Here is a 24999-nt window from a genome sequence, read left to right as displayed (position 1 = left end):
ACGCTCCATTATAAAATTTATTTATTTATTTCTTTACATTTTTGCCAAATATTTTCAGAGAACATTCGTAAAGAACGAAAAACAACTGATGGGAAAGTAACCAATCCACTTTTTACAAAATCAATAATTTTCTGGAACAGAATAGTTTTTAAACATTAATAGATAAACCCAGCAATCTACCTACCATAGTCAGCTGAATTCAATACTTTTAAACTAAACAAAGATGTTCAATGTAATTCTGTAGATACACTAAGCAAGCAAGGGTAAATCAATAAAAAAAAAAGAAAAAGTAAAGCTGTGACTAACACTGCACATGAAGGTAACAAATATCTTTATGCATGAAAGAAAAGCTTTATGTACTTAAAAGCTTATTTTCTTATATACAAGTACATAAAGCTTAAAGCATAAGCTTTATGTACTTGTATATAAAACTTATTTAGTTTCTGTAAATTGTATGATGGTATCACATTTGGGTCAAACTGATGTTTTAAGCTAAGCAATAAACAAACAAAACTTATACAGTACGAAGTCTGTAATCCAGACTTCCATTATCCGGAATGACCTATAATCCGGACCTCAAAGCCACAAACTTTTTCTGTATGCTTTACGCATGCGCGTACTGCCTTTTTTTTTAATGCTTTACGCATGCGCGTTGGGAGGATGTGTCTCCAGATACATTAAAAAATGCTTGGCATAATTAATGCCAGCTACTATATTTCATGGTGAGGATGATGAAGGTCACTTTCAGGTGTGGAGGTCGCTTTCAGAAGGGGTGGTAATGCTGGCTGGGCACAGAATCTAAACAGCTGTAAGAATTGTCTGGAATTGGTCGAGAAATTATCGAATGATCTACACTAAATAAAAGTGTTTCATAAGAAAAAATTGAATTTAATTAAATAAATTTAATTTAAATAAATTAATTAAATTTAAATACTTTTATTGCCTATCATACTTCAGTGCATCTGGCAGCATGTTAGCATTCACTAGCTGCCATTTGTCTTCTTTCAGACACAGAAACAAGAAAATCATCAAAAATTATCCCAAGAAAGTTATAAACACTATGTATATTATTAACACTATTATAAGTTATTATAAACACTCTGTATTGGCATTTCAATAAACCTACTCAAACTCTTCATAATGCAAGTGTCTTCAGCACGTTCAGATAGTTAATCATGATTGGCTGTAACATAAAATATTTGCATCCTGCCATATTCATAAATAGCGATTTTCAGCCAAATTCAATTACACATTCAAAAACTGCTAATTTGCATTATGTGGTTAACTTTTGGAAACAAAGTATACTTTATATTAAACTAGGAATAAAATTAAAAATTAGAATCGAGTCAAAATTATAAAAATGTGAAATAAATGATGTCAAAACTATAGTATAGTATATATTGTGAAGTATGCTCCTTCAAAATTGCTCCGCATTTTAAATAAATACATTTAATTACATTATATTACATAGTACAGTTACATAGCAAATATGCGTTACACAGCTCTTCACACTACATTCTCAAAACCCACGCCAACTCTCACTCAAATCGAAACTTTTCTCACACAGTTGAGGGGTGCTACAATGCCCTCTATGGGAGATCTCAACATATATAATTATTTTAATTTTTTAATTATGAAATAGCATAATTTTTTTAGATACCACAGAAAATATGATTTTAGTTCAATTTATAATTTTTTATTTTTATAACAAAAATTGATATTCAACATTGCATATAAGAAATGGAATAAGTACCTCTATGTAGATGATTACTTGAATATTCATAGCCATTATCTTCACCATTTGCAATTGCCCAATTTAACTTTTCAGTTTCATACAAATATTTATTTGCAGAGAGTGTTGTTTCTTCATAATATATAACTTTGAAAGGTCTGAACAGATTCTAAAAAATAAAAAATCATATGAACTTTATAAAGTAAATCATAAGAATGTGTATGTAAAGTGTAATATTTTGTGTTGTTTACATACATAATTATTATAAACAACACATATACTCTCACAATTTTATCCACAGAGAATTAGATCTGCACAGATATATTTTTTTTCATTTTTAAAACTTGACTGTAAACATAAGACAATTTTTAATATTTAGAATATTAAAATTTGTATCTAGGATTATATAACAAAATTTTATTTTAAACTTCATTTTTAATGCCTGATTCTTTAAAGAAAAAAGAAACATTTTAAAATAATTAGAATATTTAAAAACGAAGAGATCTTCTGGGCAGTTATGGCATTTATTGAGAATAGTAGTGAGTAGCTTTTATGGCATGCTAAATAGGAAACTGTTTTACTTAAATAACATACTTTATATTTTTTTACTTATATTATTAATACTAAAATTATTTTTGAATGTATTTTTTAGTTTAAGGACTACATCATCTATAGCATTGAATACTAGTAGAGTTTAAATTTTTATTTATTTACATATTTAAAAAAATTTAAATGTTCTAAAAATATAACATAACAATCATTAAATTCTAAAGTAAAACTGAAGATTAAGTTATTTGATATGGCAAATCACACTAGGTCTATCTGCCTAAGGGAAGGGATGCCTCTTCTGGAAGACTTTCTGAGGTAAACACTCATATTCGCTTTAAGGATGATACTCATGCAGACAGCCTACTTGTCTGAGTTCAAACCCCATTCGAACTACTAATATTCAGCAATCTTAACTACTTGGCGACTAGTGGGGCAGCAAAATTAAAACATTTTGAAAGACAGTATAAACTATATACAAAAAATATCCCCCATGGCCTCATCACAGATTCATATATAACATAAAATAAATACACGATGCATATTAATCTCCATAAAAAGTCAGAAATAAATAACAGAAGTAAATTAAATAACCCAGATTGATATTTGTTACTGTTTATTAATATCTACTTATAATAATGCACAATACTGTTACTGTCTGCTAATAATAATATACAAGTTACTGACATAACCAGAAGGCTTAAATAAATAGACATTCCTTATCAGTTATATAATTTTCCATGCATTTAAAAAATACTTAAAAAATAAATTACATTCAGAGAAACTGTGACACTCTCAGACAGATTGGGATCATCATCTTTTTCATGAAAATGTTCCAGCCTCAACAATATTCTATGATCATCCAGTCTCTCGAGTGTTAATACATAAATGTTTTGAGGCAATCTGCGTTTTAAGGCTCGAAACTGAAATGATTAAAATTTGTAAATAAGCAAAGCAATTTTTTAATATTAAGAATATTTAAATAATTCATTCATCCTTAATTATTTCTAAATCTTCATGAATACAGCAAGAAAAAATTATTAACTCAGTCAACAGCAAAAAATTTCAAAATTTTCAAGTGGCAACACCCACAAATTGATCAGCGTATTAACAAACCATAAATGGCATTGGAACAATGTACTTATGACAAAAATTCCAGCATAAAACATTCACAAAGAACTAATCATCATCATTCTTCAGCAATCCTTGCATTCCTCATCAATCTGCATCATTCCTCATCAGGTATGATGAAGACAGCAGGTAGCCACTAAAAAAATTATCGACAGATGAGACGCATTTCTCCATAGCTGGGAACGTAAACTTCAAGAACTGCTGACTAAACTGAACTGATGAAAATTTTCATGATACAGCACGAGTGCCTTTACATGAAGCTAAAGTGACTGTGTGGTACGGCATCACAACCATGTTCGTTGTCGGTCAATATATGTATATTGCATTTAAAATAAAAATGTAAAAGAATTTTAGACTTTTTTCACACATCAATTTTGAAAAAAAAAAAAACTGAATTAAAATATACAAAGAAAAATTAGTGCTTAAGTTATCTTAATTTAAATAATTGCTGCAAGTATTTTAACAAAATACAAAGAAGAAATTATGAAAGATTTAGCAAGTTTAAATCATTAAATCTTTGTAAAATTTACAAGCCCACTTGAAAACAGTCTATAATTTCTATCTCTTTAATTACACAAACAGTGCTATATCCCTTCGACAACAACAACAAAAAAAAACATTATTGATTACTCTAAATATTTTCACACAATTATAAAAAAATTCTGTTATGATCAATAAATTCATTTTAATGTTCTGAATTTTCAATATGTAATTTCTATAAACAAATTAGTTTTATTGTAGAATTTAAAACAATTTGTTCTAACATTTAGTATTAATCAAATAAAAGGGAAACAAATTTAAATCAGACAACAGTGCATGATTTGTTCTACTCTATCATCAAGTACTAATGCTTAAGCAAAGTAAAAATTTCTGATCTCTTTACTTCCTTGTACGAAGTAAAAAGGAAGTATTGTAATCGCGAAAAGTTTCAGGCAACATATTTCAACGAAAATATCCATTTTGACATCTGTCGAATGCAATTTAATGATGTTTTTGCGTGATATCTGTGTGTAAGGACAGAATAAAAGACACTTTTCCTCCAAAAAAATTATAAAACTGCTTTAAAATTAATTCTGAAGAGAATTTTTTGTGGCGTCTGTACGTACGTATCTCGAAGTAGATTTAATTCAATCCAATCAATTTAAATGCAATTCAAGAAAAAAATGCGTATAATTTAATATTCCGTACATGTGGTGTACACATCAGATTTTTTAAATTAAAAGTGCAGTCCTTCAGCAGTGAAGGCTAAGAAGCAATCATCTGAGCACTGGTGCCATCATTAGTAGTTGAGACACTGCAGGATTGAACTTTTGTTGGAATACTTTTCAATTTTAATATGAAAAGAGCCATGTTTGTGATGAAGTAAGACTTTAAATATTGGGAGTTGGTAAAAGCTGCATTTGGTAGAATGGCAAAGGTTGTCTGTTTTTAGTTAACTGTACAACTTTACGTACTGCATATCCTTAGGATGTGAAAATTTTGGCTATATCTTTGGTGTCCATGTTAGTAGGAAGACCAATTTAATTACAATTTTGACTGGTCGCTAATGTTAGTGATAATGTTGTGTTCAATATTTTTTTCAAGAAATTGTTTATAGTGAGGGTCCGGTGATAGTCAGGCATGTGCAGGAGAGAAGTTCATCATTAATATGTCCTAAAAGTTTTGCATCCATAACATTTACGAAGTGCTTTAGGTAATCACTAAATTTGGTGTCTCAACGTGGCTCGACCATAGTAGGTGGTACGTTCGTTTTTTGAGTTCACATATCCGAATGTTGGGACACCGAAGTGACAATGTATTTATCGTTAGGGTTGCAGAGGAAAATTTTATCATTTGTGCATGTGAAACCAACCATTAAAAACTACTACACCTTAAACAGATTCAACATGAACTATGTCAGTCTGATATCTATCAAGTTTTTGGTAATGAAAGGTAAAAATATGAACGTAAATTAAGTTTTAGCCAAAAAAACTATAAATTTAATATAAATAACAATAAAAATCGTTTTAAAAACTTAGTTTACTTACTTCATTAAGTGAATATCGGGACAAGTTGTAAAAATTTAGCTTTGAAAAAGCAACCAAAGGATAATGAAAACGCATTTTAGCTAACCGCTTTGTGTATGGAATCATATCTTCAATAGGTCCCAAAGTAAGGTAGTGAGATCCTCTGACTACTAGACCTCTGCCATCGAACCCTGGCTCATTGAGTGCTTCATTTACACCAAATCCATCATCAAAAAGCAGTCTCCTGTGCAACTAGAAATAAAATTAAGCATAAAGTTATGCAGAAATATTAAAAATAAAAGATTGTGGGAAATAAAGTAAAATATTGTGGAAAAATTTTAATGACTGTAATCTGAAAATTTCAGATTAAAATTATTAATTTCAGATTAAAAATTAATGAAATTAAAATTTAAAAAAAAAGAAAATTCAAAATTCAAAAATATAAATAATCACTCAGTTTAAAAAATGTTCAGTCTGATTTTGATATGCAAGTTTCAATTAAACGAAACAATTTTAAATGAAAAAGTTAGGCTAAGCTATTAGGTTTAGTCTCTCATGAGTTCAAGATGTAGAATATAAAACAATAAATAATCTGTTAAAAATGGCAATGCCAATTGTTAGGAATAAAACATGCTATCATTTGATTTCATCACCAATTGAATGTGAAAACTTGCATACTTATTTATTAAAGAAAGGACTTAAGTATTTAAGATGCATTTATTTTATTAGATTACTTGTGCTTGCAATATATATTTCCCTCAAGCAGCACACATTTTATTTTGCCAGATACCAAATCTATTTACTGAAAGCAGTAAGCATACTAGAAAGAGATTTCCTGCAAGGTATTAAAAAAAGGTTTAATGTTAAAAATACATATAGACAGTTTTAAAATTTGAATGTATTTTCAAAGAAGTATTCATTAATTTCAAAGTAAAAAATTTGTATCATTGCTATCACAAACAGATCACATTACTAATGTGATGTAAAACTTTATTACTAAATATTCAAGTCAAATATAGAAATATCCTTATGAATACATTACATTCTTTTTAAATATATAAACGCTATAGAAATATGTTTATTCAAAATAATAGTAATACTCACACTATAACAATTTTTAAAACAGGTTGATTAAAGTTTTCTTATTGTGTGTGTTTAACTTACCATTAGCTCAATAGATCCGTCAGTAACACTACTTCCTCCTTGTGCTCTATCAGGCAAAATTGTAAGCTGAAGATCTTCAGCTTCATCCTTAGAAAAGAAAAACACATGTAATAAAAAATTCTTTATTAATCAATTGTGTAAAGTACTTCAAAGTCTCTTAAATTCAATACATGCTCATTTAAGTTTCATAGTTTTCTTTAAAAAGTATCTTTAACAGATGAATGACCATTCTATTTATTTTTATACGAATCCTTAAATGTGTGCTTGTTTTAAGGCTACCACCTATGACCAAAAAAGATTTACAAATAAAAAATTTGAAAGGGGCTAATTAACATCATGATATGTTACACCATCAACTGGCCTTTTTAGCTGATGATTTTTAGCATGTCAATTACATAGACTGTAAACTAGAAAATACAGTAGTTGAAAACAGTGTTCAATGTAGTTTTATTCAAACCAAGTCTTTATAACTGCATGGAAAAATGAAGCCTTCCTTTGTCAGTGAACAATTCAATGACACTCTATGTACTTTTTCAAACACTAGATGACTCTGACAGGCCTGATGCTAAGTTTTAAATGCTCTGTGCAGTCTTAACAGTTCCTAAATTCTGCCAACATTGCCTTTCTCAATTTTAAAATATGGGGCTGCACTGGCACTGACCCTGTGTACTGATTTAAAGCTTTTCTTGATTCCATAAACTTATAACAGAAGTCTTCATTATAATACTAATAGTACAAATACAATATGAATTTAAATTTTACATTTATTATTTGCACCTGTTTTTAATATTATCTTAAGTCTTTAGTTAGCAAACACTGACCTTTGATTCACAGAGAATTACTGCATGTTCCATATAGCTAACTTGTCTGCTGATCTGCAGGTTGATGGTGCAGTAATTGGAAAATTTGACAGGATTCAGTTTATAAAGAAACTAATTTGCATTTTAAGACCATCTTCATCCCTTTCAATGTAAAAAATGCACATTTCCATGGCACTTGCTTAGAGATTTTAGTATGAGCCAACATGGACATCATGATACAAGGTATTCATAGCATAAAAACCAGGAAATGATTTAAGTTAATGTAATGAAATTAATAGTTAGTTATGGAATTAAAAAACTCGTTAAAAGCTTATTTATTGATGTGATTGTGTTTCCAGTTTTAGATCCATATTTGTCTGAAGAATGTCCTCTTAACTTTTAGATTTAGAAGAATCAATCCCATGCAGTAAAGTTGTATTAAATTCATTTACACCCATTATATATCCAATTAGTGTTGTAATTTCAACTGTTGATAGTCTTATAAGAAGCATAAAATTTGATTTTTAAGAGAACGAAGATGGACTGAATTTCACTTTTCAAATTTGTTTGAGAATTCATAGCACAATGTTTTATGTAACGATACATTTATCTCTGAAACACATTTAAATTGCCATTAAATTACTATATCTCTATTTAATGTATTTGGAAAAGAAAGTCTGCTCTCTTTTAAAAAAAAGATATGTTAATCATAACATTTCATTACTAATCAACAGTACATATCTGTATTGTCCCCAAATATAACAGCTACTGCCTAGGTGGTGGTGGTAAACTTGAAATGGCTACTGTGACAGAACCATTTCAAGTGCTTTAGTTAAATTTACCATTCAATACTTTAGTTTTGATTTAATCTTTAATAAAATTAATATAACATTTTCCATTAAATATATCTGAAATTTTGATGCTTGAATATTATGTCTTTTTTTCTCTGAAAGTGAAGTACTATTGCTTTAAAGACAAACTTGAAAAAAGACAAATCAGTATTAGAAATGTGAACAGGAAAGTGATTTTATAGAACTATCATCCACATGTAGTAATCCAAATCTATGAATTAGTTGTTTCAACAAAAAATTGTGTAAAACAAAAATAAAAATCTAATATTACTGATGAAAATTTAGGTACAGAAATCAAGTGCAGAAGGCATAATATTACAGACAGAAGCAAATGTTCCAAACTATTTCAGTAAATTTTACTACTGTGATAATTTTTAATAATATTTCACAAGCTGTGATCCTTGACAAAATAATATTTTTTATATTGACTGAAATTCCTACTGTTATCATAATATGTATGTTTTTAACAGAACATTAAATAACAAAAAAATATAATTAAAATATTGTTGCGTGCGTAAGGGTTCATAATAGATTGAATGCACACAGCTCCGATGATGGGTTGCTCAAATTTATTTTATCAAAAGAAACACTTCAGAGATCTGGAATTTTCCACAAAAGTAGTCGTACAACTCTTCAAAATATCACAGAGTACAATCAGTAGTTACACTTCAAATTACTATGAACGTTAAACACACAACACACTGCAAAGCGCAAATCTAAACTGGAGATAATACTCAAAACTCAAACTGAGCTAAAAGCTAACAACCACAACTGACAGCAGCTGCTCTCTCTGGCTTTCTACAGTTTTCACCTGCCCGCTGAGATATTTCTAGTACTTTCTGCTTCTCGAAATCACTGGAAGGCAAAATGAGGGTCGAATTATGGTTACAGCTAATATATTGATCAATTACATTTATTCAATTAAAATACTTATGGTGATTCAGGGACTAGACCAAAATGATCGCCAAATTTGGCAACAAAAATTAGTCACCGAAACTGCTGCCAGCTTGGCGATATCTCGCCAAATTACCGAGGTACCCCTTTACTCAATGTTAAATGGATTTGCCCCTGAATTCTTACTATCCCGGCATAGTTTTCTCTCTAGACTTTGTGTGTTAAATTACACAAAAAATACAATTTCACATATAACTAAACTAAAATCATCTATTTATGTACAAAATTCAATACAATATTTTATTTTTTCTCTTCTTTAATTAATTTTATGGGGCTGTTAGAATACTTCATAGTACATATGCATCATTTGTAGTACACCTATAATGTGATTGGACTGCATTGTTGATATTAAGGCAACACGCAATAGAGATATCTGCTTAATGGGAAGGATGCCTTCATGAGAAACCTGTGATCTGAATCTAGGCCAAACTACAACATTTAGCAGTCTCACCTCTTGGCCATTAGTAGGCCATACATATGTGGCTAGCCTACTATTTTGACTGAATAGTACTAATAGTATAGACTATTAAAATTTTCAAATGATGGGAAAGAAGGCAATTTGCACAATTCCTTAACTGAAATGTATGATCTTTTAAGAATACAGTAATGATAAAATAGGCTCACCTGTATGTAAATCCATGAAGTAACTGGATAGTAATTTCCTGCTATTCTTTCAGTTACATTCCAAGGAAAGGTTTCTTGAAAATTTCGCCTAAAAGATATTAAAATAGTTAGAAGGATACAAAATAGCTTTATATCAAATCTATTGAACTAGCCTTAATAATTATGAATGAGGTTTATTAATAACAAATCATCTGATCATAGTAATATATTTAAAAAAATTAGTTTTAATAATTAGATAAAGATACATTTAATTCATTTAATGAAAATTCAGAGTTCAAAAAAGGATTTTAATGTTTTAATAAACTGTGAAAAAAATATATTTTGCCATTACAGAGCCCAATTTTTAAATCGTAACATCCACAAGAATTTTTCACAAGGATAAAATCATACATGCATCACAACATATATTTAAAATATTTTTATTTATAATCATTCTAAGTGTAATTTCTTTAAAATTCAGAAATTCATTCAATCATCTTTTTTCCACAGACAGATATTTTATAAATATTGAACAGATATTTTACAAATCCACAGATTTGTAAAATATCTGTCAACTTATGAGTCTTGGTTGCTTACATTTTTAAAAAGCTATTACAGTATTAAGGATTATAACATAACAACTGTATTGAGGTCTACCAAAATTTACTTTAATATTTTCAATGAGTATAAACTTTCAGTAAATGTAAATTTCAGTACTTGAGTTTGATAAAAAAAAAAAAAAGCTTTGAATTGATTCTGATGTTTAATAAAATCTAATTAAATGGTGAAAAACTTTTTCACATAACTGCCTTGTTGCAGAAAAAACTTGTGAATTTTTATTCAAGACTAGTCATGATATTATCGAGAGCAGTAAGCACCTCAGTTTATGTGCATGTCACTGTATAAAATTTTATTATACAATACATGCTGACGTTTAACTAACCAAATAAATTTATCACAATCCAATTAACAGTTTAAACTGTGTTAATAGCTTTCCAGTTAAACAAAAAAAGAATATTGCTGAAATTTAGGAAAATGATAAGCATGCATTAGTATCCAATTTTAGAATTAATATTGATGTTATAAAATACTTTCCATGATCGCTTTCTTAAAAAAAATATCAAAAATCGTCATCAGGAGATATGTTGTCACTGCAAAACGGTATCAGTGTGAATAATGAATGATTAAATTCCAAATGACACAGCACAGTTAAATTTTGTTAATAAAAAAATTATTGTTACTTACAAATGGAGTTCAATATGGGCACTGCTGAGATGTTCCAAGAAGTGCTTACGTTGCATGACATTTTCCACACCGACTCGCAACATATCAGAATTAATTTGTCTCACCTTTAACATTATTCTATCTTTCAAAGTTGTGATAGAGACATGCCCTTGATACATAACACCTTTAAGAAATTCCCACAACTAAAACTCACAAAGAATGAGATCAGGTGATCTTGGTGGCCATACCATAGGAAATGCACGACTAATGACTCAGCTGTCAGAGAAATGTTGCCGCAACACATGTTGCACTTTAAGTCCAATGTAGGGTGGTGCACCATCCTGTATGAATATTGTCAAATCGAGACATCCTCATTTCTGCAGTTGCCGAACCACGAAGTTCTGTAGCATATCAGTATACCTGTCAGGAGTAATGTTATAGGTCACTTGTCCACTTTCATGATTTTCTTTGTAAAAGTAAACACTCGTGATAAAAGATGCCATGAAGCCACACCACACTGTGACTTTTGACAAATGGAGAGGCTCCTGCAACAAGCTTGCAGATTATTTGCAACCCAAATGCAGCAGTTGTGTGTGTGTTAATACCACTGTTCATATGAAACTGTGCTTTGTCACTATATAAAATCTGAAATGGCCATGTAGCATCAACTTGCATGCATGCTAAGAATTCAATGAAAATTCAGATTAAGTGGCCACATCGCCAGGGAGCAATTCTTGAACAGAAGAGATTTATATGGGTAAAACTTCAGCATTTAATGTGGGATCTTTCACACCATTTAAGTATGGGATCTGTGTGTGCTGGGATACTGTCCGAGCACTACCAGTACCCTGCACATTCACCATTTCCTTTTCACCAATAGCAGTTGCAAATTCTTCGACTTGTTGCTGACTAACTGCTTAGCATCCCTGGCCTGGCTGCGCTATTAGAGTTCCTGTAGTTTGAAATCACTGAATCATATTTCTTATGTTATGATCATTATGTCCTTTATGCAACTTCTTTAATCACCAAAATTCCCAAAGGGCAATACTTGCATCCTCTTTCCACCGATAATACAGCTTAACTAACAAAGCACAGTCCCATAAGGTAAGAGCTATCAAAAGCCAGTTGGCCTCAGAATGACGAAAATTCTCTCAGCCTTGCCTTTTATCACTACATGGAACATGATTATGCAAATTAATGCATTATGCATTTTATTCTGTAAACAGAACTTCAGCACTTTAGTTTATATTCTTTCAAAATTGTTCTTTCAATTCGAAACAAATCATTATAACTTTCTAATCTAACCAATATCCCAAATTTAATAGCCTGAAGGCATCAATGTCAGTAAATTTTCTTCCTGGAATCTTTTCTCAGATTTACTGCATAGAGGGCTCGCTTATTTCGGAAACCTTAAATTGTGAACTAAATGTTTTTGCAAATTATTGCTTTGGTCTCTGAAAGTTCACAGTTTTGTGACTAGAATCACTTTCACCAAGCAGTATCAAATTTTGCTTCCTCTGCCTAGCATCTTTTCAGGGAATCATTGTACTGCACTGATTAGTCTTCAGTACTGCTTATGAGATTAACCCGATGGAGAACTTATGGGACTACCACGGAAGAGCAACTGCACGGAGACATCCTCCTCCTAATAACGTAAATACTCTGAAGATCATGGAGGAGTGAAACTTAATTCTCCAACCTGCATTAACAATGTTATTGCTAGCATGAAAACACATTGTAATTAGATATACTAGACAGGGGAGATCACATTCCATATTAAATTCACAGGTTAAAATTTTTTTTTTTTTTTTTTCTAAATTATATTTTTTTTCTGAACTCTGCTTATAACATATATTGCCATTTTTTATGCTACAATTTTATACCATATGCAATGCTGTTTGCATTATGATGTTATGTATCATTCCACACAAATTCATAAAATTATAGTTCACAGTTTCCGAGGAATCTGTATGAATGTAAAAATAATTTTGGACATCAGTGTTTATATATGTATATATATATATATATATATATATCAAAAATAAGTACTCACACATTTTTTACAGTTTGTCTACTGTTAGAATCTGTAAAGAATGTTCCATTATTCTGAAGCTGTGTATCAAAGCGAGTTATAATTTCTCTTCCAATGTGGTCACTAATGATTAAAAAAAGTTAAGTATATTTATGTACAATAATTTAAAGAAAAATATTATTAATTATGCTGAAAATGACATAAGATATATAAGAAATAATAGATTTCAATGAAAATGAATATTTTTAATGATATGTAGACAAACAAGTAAATACAGTAAAAAAAAAAAATAAATAAATAAAGGTATGTAATGTATAATAATAAAACAGAGAATTAGTCTATATCTGTGAGTGTGTGCATACTAAACATTGCAGAAACAGGCTGAAAGCTATGCCATTTAATGCACTTGTTGTCTAGATCAATCATCTCCAAACATTTTTCATCATGCACCCTTAAGACAAAAATAACTGTAAATTGTTAACAAATATAATGTAATATGCATGTGATTTAAAGCCGGTGTAGTTATGATGTTGAGTTCCCTAGATGCTCAAAACATCATAACTAACCCCTTCTCCAGATGCACCAATGAAGCTACCAATGAAGATGCTAGACACGGCAACCAATGAGGATCTTTGCACTCACATAGTACACAATCATACACACACAACTGAGCATGAGCCAACTCCTCCTCATTCCCCTAAGTATCACTTTACATGTCTCACTTTGAAGACCTCTGGTCTAGATGATAAAGATATGCATCTCAAAGCACTTTTTTAAAATTTGAATTTTTTTAATTTTAATTTTATCTAGAAATGATATTTGGTGGATTGTCTGTGTACACTTTTGCTTAACAAACAAACAAACAACAAAAAAAAAAAAAAAAAATATATATTATAAAACTTCACATTCTTCACCATGGGATAAAATGATGTTTAAAAAATGTTTTTACCTATTTAAAAAAAAAAAAAAAAAAAAAAAAAAAAAAAAAGGTAAAAAATATTTATTAGCTTATTTTCTGCATTTTCCCCCAGAGCCATATTGCATAGCAACTTCTCACAAGAGAAGTTCATTTGAAATCCTATGATCTCACATAATCATATGATCATCATATGTTCAATCACATGATCTCCAAAGAAATGCATAGAAAGCCTATGATCTTAGTTAAGTAACTAAAAATAAACCATGAGGCATTCACATAAGAGCTATAATGAAATTTCAAGAAGCAGCAGAAGCATCAGCATATAAATGACGAGTATGGGATTGTGTCAATTCAATTAGACTTCTTTTTGGTAATTTTGATTTTAAAAAAAATCTTTGTTAACTACCTCACAATTTTAATCGCATATGACCAAAAATGTCAAGGTACTTCTTTTTCTTTTTAACATTTTCTGTATTTTGTGAAAATGCTTAAAACTTGTTTATCATTTAATTCTTTTTTGCTTTTATTATGATTACTGACATTTTCTTTGTATATAACTGCATTTAAAAGATATAACAGTTTAGAATTCGATAAATCATTATTGAATATTTTTTAAGCTACGGCTAAGTTTTGATTAATTATTCATCCCTAAGCAATCTAAATTTTAAACTTCTTTAAGTATCCAAAATCTCAAACAAGTAGCAAGCTATGAATGAATTCTCTGAATAGATTTAGAAGGGTGAGGAGGAAAAAAAGAAAAAGAAAGCTTCAAATCAGAAATCATTTAAAATGAAAAATCAAATCAATCTCTTCTGATGCCATATGATCTGCATGATAATTTCTTTCTTAACATTTACTAAATTTCTTTTGTAGAAAGAAATAATAAAAAATGAAAAAAATTTCAAATTGCAAATAAAAAAATAATAATAATTGATTTAAATTTATATCTTAAATACTTACTGTACTGGAATAGGCCCAATAACATAGTCAAATTCCACATGTTTCTTCCCCTTATATACACGTATAATCTGACTTATCCAAGGTGCGTAATATTGATGGATTTCTTCAACTAATGGTCCCTAGGACAAAAAATAAACTTTTGGTCAGCATTCAGATTACATTTCCCTATTTAAATTAATTTGAAAGTTAAATAAATTTTTTAAAAAAACATAATCTCATTTATGAAATCAAATAATATAAGATTTAAATGCAATTACACAAAAATAAAATACATGTGAAATAACTAAAAACATTTATGATTTCATCAAGTAGTGACTGATAACTTTTTTTTTATTTCCAATGGCTAGGCAAAAAGTTACAAAGAACTAAAATCTTCTAAACAGAGGTTACACACAATAGGACTATAACAAAAGTCATTGCCTAAGAAGCACTCTTGCCTCCCAATGTCTCGACTCCTCTATAAGACCACGAAGAGCCCCACATCAAAGCAGGTGGTCCCTGCCCATTTCTTCTCCAGAATCACAAAGTGGGGAAATAGGATCGCTTGAAATGCCTATGTGGTGCAGGTGGTCGGCAAGGCAATCACATCCGGTAGACAGACGGAAAGCCGCAACTGCATTGCGTTTTGGAATATCGGGAATAAGAGAGAGACTTACCATTGTCTAACCTTTTAAGGCTGTAAGAGTCTGAAGATCCCGTGATGTATTTAACGCAAATAAACTTTTTAAAAACAGTTTAATCCTCCAATAAGAAATGGCTGTATTAGGATGGTAAGTTGGCTCCTCTTTTGCAAGGAAGTGCACTTGTTCATTGCTACAATGACTAGGCACCCATTGGAGAACAATTTGTTTCCCTTTTAAAATGAGAGTTCTAAAAAATTCTTGACATTGCCAAATTTCAGGTGTTCAGCAGAGCTAATTAATTGAATGGCTGCGTGAGAATCTGAAAAAATGACTTCTTTTGCAAACTTGTAGCTATTAATTGCTTTAGAGCTATACAGATAGTTACTACTTTACCATCAAAGGAGGTACCAGTGTATCTTTCAGGGGTGTAAAAAGAAAAAAGATTCGAAACACATCAGCCCACAACTTTAAAATGACAGTCAAACTAAGAACCATCAGTAAAAATGTGCAGCCACTGAGTAAGTGGATATCTAGCTGCAATGGTCTCCAAAGCGAGACATTTCAAAGCACTTGGTACAACATCTCTCTTTCTATGGATGTCTGCATAATCAATATTACGCTTATATAACATCTGTTAATAATGATTATAGTTCAATGATTATGAATATGATGACACTTATGTTCATTTAAAAAAATTAAGGAACCAATGAGATAATACTGCTTATTTATAAAACTAATCTTAAAAATTAAGAAAATGATTTAAATATTGTTCTGTTAATGCCATGAGTGAGCATAAAAGAAAACTATAGTGGATTAGAAAGCCTCAAATATATTCCCCAATGTTAAATGAAAATTTCAAAATATTAAATAGAGAAGAAGCTTTAGTTTGTAAATATACATATATATATGCATACTTACAAACTAAAACTTAATTAGTAAAATTTTGTGTGATATATACATACAAAGTGATCAGATAGTGATGTTTGTTCTTGGTAAACTGCAATAAATTTTAATAAAATGATTTTGTATATATAATAAAATGTATATAAATAAAACATGTTTTATGATACATAAACATGATTTTATGTATATAAATAAAACATAATAAAATATAATATGAAAACACAGTTTATTGCTGCCACCAATATTATTTATTAAATAAATATCCAATAAATAACAAGAAATAGAATATTTCATTGCTAGACAAATAGTTCACACTAAATATGCAAGGATAGGCCATTCTGAAAATAATCCTTAGAACAAAATTTGTTACGACTTAAATTGTTAAGTAATGATGTGAAAATTAAAGTATATAAGTAAGCTTCTTAAACCATTCAGTTCATAACATTTAGAATCATACAATACTAAAATTGACACCAATTAGTAAACTGAAAAAAATTTAAAAAAAAAAATGCACATGACCTGTATTAACCAATAACTAACAAATCAACTCTCTGGACTTCTTGCATTACTAAATCTAAAAGGAAGTTTGAAAGCTGGATCAGTGGCGTAGCGAGGGGGGGCAAAGAGGGGATTTTCCGCGGGCAGCACTTTGCTAGGGGCGGCAAATTCCCTATCATTGAATAAATATTAAGGAGATTAGAGGAAATTCAACTACGCGAAACAGTGAAGCCAAAAACATACGCAACAATACGCAGTGCGGCAACTACCATGCTTTAACTGTTAAAAGAGTCATCCCATCTAAGTATCCGTATTTAACTTTTCCATTTGTGTTAACATTCGTACTTTCTAGATTCTATCCCTTTTCCCATTAGAGAAAGAGGAAAATGGCACTGTGTATCTTATTTTAAGCGTATCTTTAAATTCTTCCTCCACTGAGTGACTGTCCTTCAAAACTCCATTGTATCTAGGATGTTTAAAATGTCATCTCAGATCGAGATACCTTACTTGAGGTTGCGAAAATTCGTAGAGAGTATTTATTACTTCCCCTTTTTTGGATGCACTACGGGTAGACTTGAAACCAAAATAAAATATGTGGCTTTACATCTTTTTGATGGCGAAAGATATGTCATTAAACAATAAGAAAATTTCTTCCAAAGCAAGCATATACACAAGAGAGGAACGAATTTTTTTTTTTTTTTTTTTTAAGCTGAACTAAATTATCAAAATAAATAAAAAATAATTGTTCTTTCCGACAAGAGCTCAGTTAGTTAAATTCTTATAGTGTTAGTGTTTGAAAGTTGTCTTTAAAAAGCAACTATCAAACACGGAAAAATTTTTACTTTTACGACAGTTTTTATTTTAAACAACAGGTGTTACAGGATGCTTTTTGAATACATGCAGTGTGTGCATTTGTGAGAGAGAGAGAGGTAGGAGCGGGATTTCGTTTTTGAATATCAACCTATATTAGTAGGTGAGATGAAAGAAAAGTACTTCCCCATTGGGTATATTTTCCAATCTTCTGGCAATGTGAATGAAGGGGGAGGGGGATCAGAGATGGCCAAACAGTGATCCTTTGCTTAATGAATTACGAATGCAGACGATACCCCTACACAAAGAACGTAGGAGATCTGAATAAAATTTAGGAATGGTCTTGGGGAGAAATGGCTTATTCTCCTTATGATGCCCAAATTTATTTACAAACACAGGGATTCAACGTGCATCAGTGTGCAAAAAAAAAAAAAAAAAAAAAAAAAAAAAAAAAAGTGCTTTGCAGGCACTGCTCATAGAGAAACGAAAAGAATTGGTAAAGGGTGCTTTGAGTTACGCCAAAAATTTGTACGAAGACCTTGGCATTTTAATGGAACCGCCCAGACGAATACGAAGGAAACGAATTTTTGACGACGGAAGTAAAGATGCAGCTTTGTCCCATGAAAACGAGTTGAGAGGAAAGTTATTTTCATTGCTGGATTAGGTAACTGCAGAAATTCATGATAGGTGTCAACAGCTATGGAATTTGTCGAACAAATTTGCTTTTCTTGCACCATCGAAACTACTGGATGTTGAAGACCAAGATTTCAATTTAGAACAGGTGTCCCATGACATTGACAAAGAAGAGTTCAAGCTCGAACACATGCGGCTAGACTTTTGCTGATGCTACGGGCAATAAAAATGAATTAATGAATTGATGTGTTAAAGTTTATTGTGCAATTTAAGCTGGAAATTTCCCTGCCTAATATAATAATATTGCTTCGAATATTCCTCACAACTGAGATAAGCAATGCCAACTGTGAGAGAAGCTTCTCTAAACTGAAGATAATCAAAAATTATTTACGATCCACAATGAGTACATGCTATTTTGGCTAATGAGTATGAAATGACTGATTCAATTGATATTGATAGTGCTATTAAAGATTTTTGCTATGCAATTATTTCTTTTTAATAAAAGATTAAATAAATTCTTACCTACAATTATTTATATTAAAATATGTTTTTTATTCCAAAAAGTTGTTAAAAATGATTTTCTTCAATGAAAAAAATATTTATTATAGTGCAACAGTCAATTATGTTTTGAATATTTATTAATATTTTCAATTAACAATAATTTTTTTCAAAGTAATAATACTGTTTTTAGATAATAATTGATAAATGTTAGAATGTAAAACATATTTTCATAATTAAATTTTGTTTTCGAGTTTGTGAGAGTTTTAAATTTTGGAGAAAATAAAATTCTCTTTGTAGCTTAATTTTCTTTGCACTAGAAAATTTCATCTTTATAATAATATCACATTTTGTAGCAGGAAGGGGTGGCAAATTTAGTATCTGCCCCGGGCGGCCATGCCTATGCCATGCCACTGAGCTGGATGGTACAATAAGTTCATTATATTTTGAAGATTTCAGGAGAAAAATTGGTATTAGTTAAAGCTATTATCCCTATCAATGAAAAAAGGTTATTAATGTAGTTTTAAAGTAATCTCAACTATGTTTTACGTATAATTTTCCAAATAAACCAGGTAGACGCACACACACACATATACAGCAAAAAAAAAAAAAAAATTACCTTAAAAACTCTATAAGTAATATTTTCAGCTAAGGGATATGCAATATCATGTTGAGGATTAAAAGCATAGGCACCTGATGCTCTTTCTATTCTATACCCAGGCATACCCTCATAGTAGTAAAATGATTGTTTCACAGGAACTCGTGTTCCAGTTTTGAGTAAAACTATTTCTTTCAATAATCCAGAATACCCATCAATGACTACTCGAAGATTCTAAAATTATAAAAAATAAGATAATAAGTTATATCCATATGCATACATAAAAAGATAAAATAAAACAACTAAGCAATATAAATCCTTTTATAAAAGAAATGAACTGTTACAAAACAGAATAGTTAAATTTTTAAATCACTGAAATACAACTTTTAAATTTCCTGATAACACTAAACAATTTCCAGACTAAATTTGATTAATAAATTTGAAAATTAAATATGAGCAAATGGAAATCAGCATTTACAACACAATCTAATGAAATAATTTAAAACATTACAAAAACCTAATTCATCATATGCTTTATTATGACACAATTAAAAGAAATATACACAGGAAATGTGCATCTAGAATATTAAGAAAAGTTTCTCAAAAGAAAGTTATAATTTTCATAATACTTCTGCAGCATTTCAAAATAAAACTGCAGAACTAAAATATACATTGGATGAAGAAAGTGTTTTTATGCTTATCTATTATAACACATGACACAGTCATTTAAAAGTGGTGATTTCTTTAAATGGTAGTGCTTATTTCTGAAAGGCAATTATACTTTTAAGAAAGATAGAAGATACAGCTCAGTTATGCTTCAAAATGAAAAGATGAACAATTATGTTTCTCGTCGAACATAGTTGTTCTCGACGAACAATAACTCGTCAAAAAGTGGACAGAAAAGCTATGGATTGGGAAAATTTATCAAATTTTAGGCAGAAAAATGTTTTTTGCCAGAAAAAGAGAGATTACAGTACGTCTTCTTTGAATTTCTTTAAAGACAGTTTTTATTTATTGGTTACAATTTAAAACATGAACTTTTAATTATTTGATTGGTACGATCTGTAAGTTTACTTTTTGACTTTTGGGAAATAAATTTTAACACCCGTGGTTTTTTTTTTTTTTTTTTTTTTTTAGATTGTTTTCTCTGATAATTTTTCATTTGTCTGACATTTAGAAAAAGGTACATAAAAGCAATTAATTCTTTTTAATATTTTTATAAAGGTATTTTATTTTTATATGAAAAGGAAATGAAAATTAAAAGCATATAAAAATTTTATCGTTTATATTTCTCAAACAGCTGTTTATAATAATTTGTTTTAAAATTTTAGGATATTATATTCTGTCTCTCCCTCTCCTCAAATTATACAAAATTATTACTTCCTGCATTACTTTCTGATCAATAATATGTCTTTGTTTCTCTAAATTATTTTTTTCCATTATTACTTGCAGGAAAACAATGTGTTTATTTAAAACTTTAGTTCTAGATGCAATAAAAGTTAAACATTCTGTATTTTTCTAATAAAAGAACAGCAATTGTACCAAATATTCATACTGATGTAAAATTTACTCTGAAATATTATAGCAACCCTAGTGATACATTCAAAATGCTTTGTTATGCTTTGTGAAAAAATATAATTGTGACTATTTGAGCAACGTTTTTCATTATAAATCATTTCTTCTCAGAAAATCTTTAACTTTAGATTCGTAGATTCTTCATCATTTAGTGTGTGTGTGTGATTATGGCTATCGAGGGCTATCTGCCTTCGTGGAGGATTTTCTAAGAGAACTGGCTTGTATACACGTTACACATGGGGAAAACCATGAAAACACCCATGCAGCCAGCCCGTTTGCGGGATTTGAACCTCGGACCAAACTACCAGTATTCAGCGACTTTACCGCTCGGTGCTGGTAGGCCTCTTCATCATTTAGAAAAATCACAAAATTCTGTTAGCCAAATTATAATCCTACTTGGAAAACTTCTCTGGATCAAAACATATTAAGACACAGTACTTCGTACACTTCACGGAGTAAAGTTTTTGCTATCTTTGACATGTTTGTGTATGTTTCGACTACTGAGTCATTAATGGAGGAGTATGGAAATTGTAATTACCGCAGTCTTGCTTGATTAAAATAGCACATAGTACAATAATCTTCAATTAAGGAACAAGTATAATGACTTAAAATATTTATTACTTTTAGTTATAAAAATGATAATTAACAGAACATCATAGCTTGCTTCAATACTAAATGAGAAAAACCTGTCACCAGATGTCACCAAAACCATCCACATTTCACTGTTGAAATTTATAAGGCTCACAGATTTTATGTTAACCGATTTTTGTCTTCTACTTAGTTACTATTTAACACTGATGCTTATTTTAAAATTAATTGAGAGAAAAGTAACCTTTTCTAATTACAGTTTACAATAAAACTTTGCCAAACAGGGGTTCATCATTAATACATTGCATATACACAAAAATCGCATTCTGCAAATATTTAATTTTCTATGAAAAAAGTGTGTTAGGTATAATTCAGATTAACAAAGTATGAATTAACAAACCTAAATATTATTGTAATTAAAACAGAAAAATGTGAATTGAGTGTTCATTGAAAATGACTTTTATAACTACTTAATAAGTATGCGATACTTTTTTTTAAATTGATGATTTGCTTGGGACAATAAGCGACATGGTTTTTTAAAAGTTTTGCCTTAAGAAATGCAGAGTTTTTCAATGCCTATCATAAACTGTACTCTTCGTTCCTCATTTTGTTCAATCTGTACTGCAAAATCAGGCAGTTCATGTGCCCTTTATTTTTTAAAATTTCATTTGACTTCTTCAGAAGAGTTTTAATTTTTCTTCATTTTCATTGCTGGAGTGACAAGATCTTGACAGGCTTGCTCTTTGCTGTGTGATTAGATGATCCAAGTCTTCATTATCATTTGTAGATTAATTCTTTGACTTCTTCTTCTTTCAAAATTGAAAAATGTTTCACTGCCAATTAATTTTGTAATATGTTTGATTCCAATAACTTTACTTTCAGTTGATGGAAATCCTTTAAATTATTGATAACTTCTTGCCAGAACTGATGCCAGGAGGCATTCAGTGTTGATGAACGAATGATGAACCGTGTATGAATGAAATTCTAATGTTGGATAAAATAAATGGAAATAGATAAGATACCACATATAAGCGAAAACGTGTTTGGGAAATTGGTGTTCAGCAAGGGTTTACTGTATTAAACAGTCAGTCAGGGCTGGCGTAAAAGCCAATGCAACCAGTTGAATAAGTAAGAATGTACTGAAATATTTACTTGAATGTTGCTGAAAATGCACCAAAGATTTTAAAAAAAGTAGCAAAATTTTAAATTTTACAAAAAGCACTTTAGGTGATAATTATTTTCAGAGGCAGTTTCAACTGACGGCATTCCAAAAAATGATTTCTGAAACTGCAGGCTTCAGATTATAATCCAAACTCCTAATATCCCATAAATAATATTGTGAGTTTCTTAAAATTCATGTTTTCATGAGCTGAACTTGGGTTACAAATAATTATTCACTGAAACTACAGTACAATTAATTTTTAGCAATTGCTTATTCAATTTCGCTTTTGATATACTATTTAAATTTAAAAGTGATAACTAATAAAATTAAAAACTTAGCATCATATTTATTTGTAGTATTTATTTTTCATTTGTTTTATTTATTATTTACTTCAATTTTATTTTGTAATTTCCAAGCCATATTATTTTTATATGCATACTTAACATTATTATATGTAATTCAGAAGTCAAACAACAAAAATCAGCGTTAATTTGCAAAATTTTCACAGGACTAGTTTCGATGGTTTTACCGAACCATCATCTTCAGCTGCAAAACCGCAAATGAACAAGATAGGAAATAATGCTTAGATAAGATAAGAAAGCCTGGACAAGAATAAGCAAGTGGCGCCATCTGTTGGCGAAACCAGAACTAAAACATAATTTCTCTAAAAGCCGAAGGCAAATTTGGATTGGAATTAGGATCGTTAACTAGAACAGAAAGATTTTTATGAATGTGAAATGCCTCTAGAAAATCCAGTTCTCCAATGGAAGATGTTTTTTGAATAATTTTGGCAGCAGAAAAATTGAAAGTGTGATTTTCGGACCAACAATGTTGAGCAACAGAAGACTTCTGTGTTTCCTTTTTTCTAACATATGCTTCATGTTCTTTGACACGAAATTTTAAGGCTCTCTTAGTTTGGCCAATGTAAATTAAACCGCACTGGCAAGGAATCCTATAAATACCCCAGGAATTCATATCCGAAATGGGGTCCTTGAGTATAGAAGTTGGAATTTTATTGATGGGAGAGTAAACAACCCGAAAGTTAAATTTCTGCAAAATATGTGCAACTTTATAGCTAATTGATGGAAAGAAGGGAATGACAACAGAATTTTTATAATCTCCTAAAATAAGAGTGTGGCTTTTGGTGTGTTGAGATGAGAATTTTTTAACTGCTTGATTAATAATGTTGGGTGAAAAGCCCCTGTCAATAGCTATTGCTTTTAAATAATTTAGTTCTTCATCAAGGGCCAGTTTGGAGGAGCAAACTTGAAGAGCACGGAAAACATAGGAATAAAATGAAGCTAACTTTTGTTTAGTCGGATGACATGATTTAAAGTGTGGTGGAAGGCAAACCGATGAAGGTTTACGGTAAACTGTAGTACTGAAGTTGGATGTGTTACGTGTGACCAGAATGTCGAGAAACGGAAGAGAATTGCAAGTCTCAAGTTCAAAAGTGAACTGAATAGCAGGATCAATAGAATTCATTGTTGAAAGAACTCTATTTAAATCATCTTTATTACCTTCAAACAGGGTAAAAGTATCGTCTACGTAGCGGAACCATGCCGGGAAGTTTAAAGTTTCAAACAATTTTGATTCATAATAATGCATGTAGATATCAGCCAGGATGGGACTGAGGGGGCTTCCCATCTTGTCCAGGCTTTCTTATCTTATCTAAGCATTATTTCCTATCTTGTTCATTTGCGGTTTTGCAGCTGAAGATGATGGTTCGGTAAAACCATCGAAACTAGTCCTGTGAAAATTTTGCAAATTAACGCTGATTTTTGTTGTTTGACTTCTGAATTAGTATTTATTCGGCGTGTTATTGTGTCTTAATTATTATATGTATTTATTGCCATAAGAATTGTACAGTTAGGTTTATTTGTAGAAGGAAACATGAAAAATGTGAAACGTCTTTGTCAGTACTCCAAGACCATCTGATTGCCAGTCAGACATGTACATAAGGAGAGACATGTATATAAGTACATAAGGAGAGAAAATACTTTACATAATCACCATGGCCTATTAAAAAAAGTAAAATCCAAAACAACTTATTGGTATGGTCCAAGTAGCTCAGGTAAATGGGATTTTAACTAAATTTACATTTCTGAAAGTTTTTACTGTATTTAAATTCTAACATTTTTCAGTAAATAACTTTTACTGTAGTTTTTATCAAACCACTTAAAAACTGA

At 30.2% G+C, this 24999-nt stretch overlaps 1 protein-coding gene across 4 annotated transcripts in view; it reads right to left on the bottom strand.

The window, feature by feature from the left end:
* Positions 1–24999, bottom strand: part of LOC118203292 (lysosomal alpha-mannosidase-like) — a 261846-nt gene that overhangs the window by 15751 nt on the left and 221096 nt on the right. For 3 of the 4 annotated variants that reach the window (XM_085825125.1, XM_085825130.1, XM_085825121.1), the window contains 8 exons: positions 19507–19719; positions 14923–15041; positions 13065–13166; positions 9809–9896; positions 6580–6666; positions 5437–5667; positions 3052–3201; positions 1754–1901 (listed from right to left, as the gene is read on the bottom strand). In XM_085825125.1, coding sequence (XP_085681251.1) covers positions 1754–1901; positions 3052–3201; positions 5437–5667; positions 6580–6666; positions 9809–9896; positions 13065–13166; positions 14923–15041; positions 19507–19719 — 1138 coding nt within the window. The remainder of the gene's footprint in view (positions 1–1753; positions 1902–3051; positions 3202–5436; positions 5668–6579; positions 6667–9808; positions 9897–13064; positions 13167–14922; positions 15042–19506; positions 19720–24999) is intronic. The other variant, XM_085825133.1, reaches the window with a different exon arrangement.

Source organism: Stegodyphus dumicola, chromosome 1 (genome assembly GCF_044657685.1).
Source record: "Stegodyphus dumicola isolate Sdum_Otavi_A_Nest chromosome 1, ASM4465768v1".
NCBI lineage: Eukaryota > Metazoa > Arthropoda > Arachnida > Araneae > Eresidae > Stegodyphus > Stegodyphus dumicola.
The sequence above is the reverse complement of the archived record's forward strand: the minus strand, read 5'-3'. Positions and strand labels throughout refer to the sequence as shown.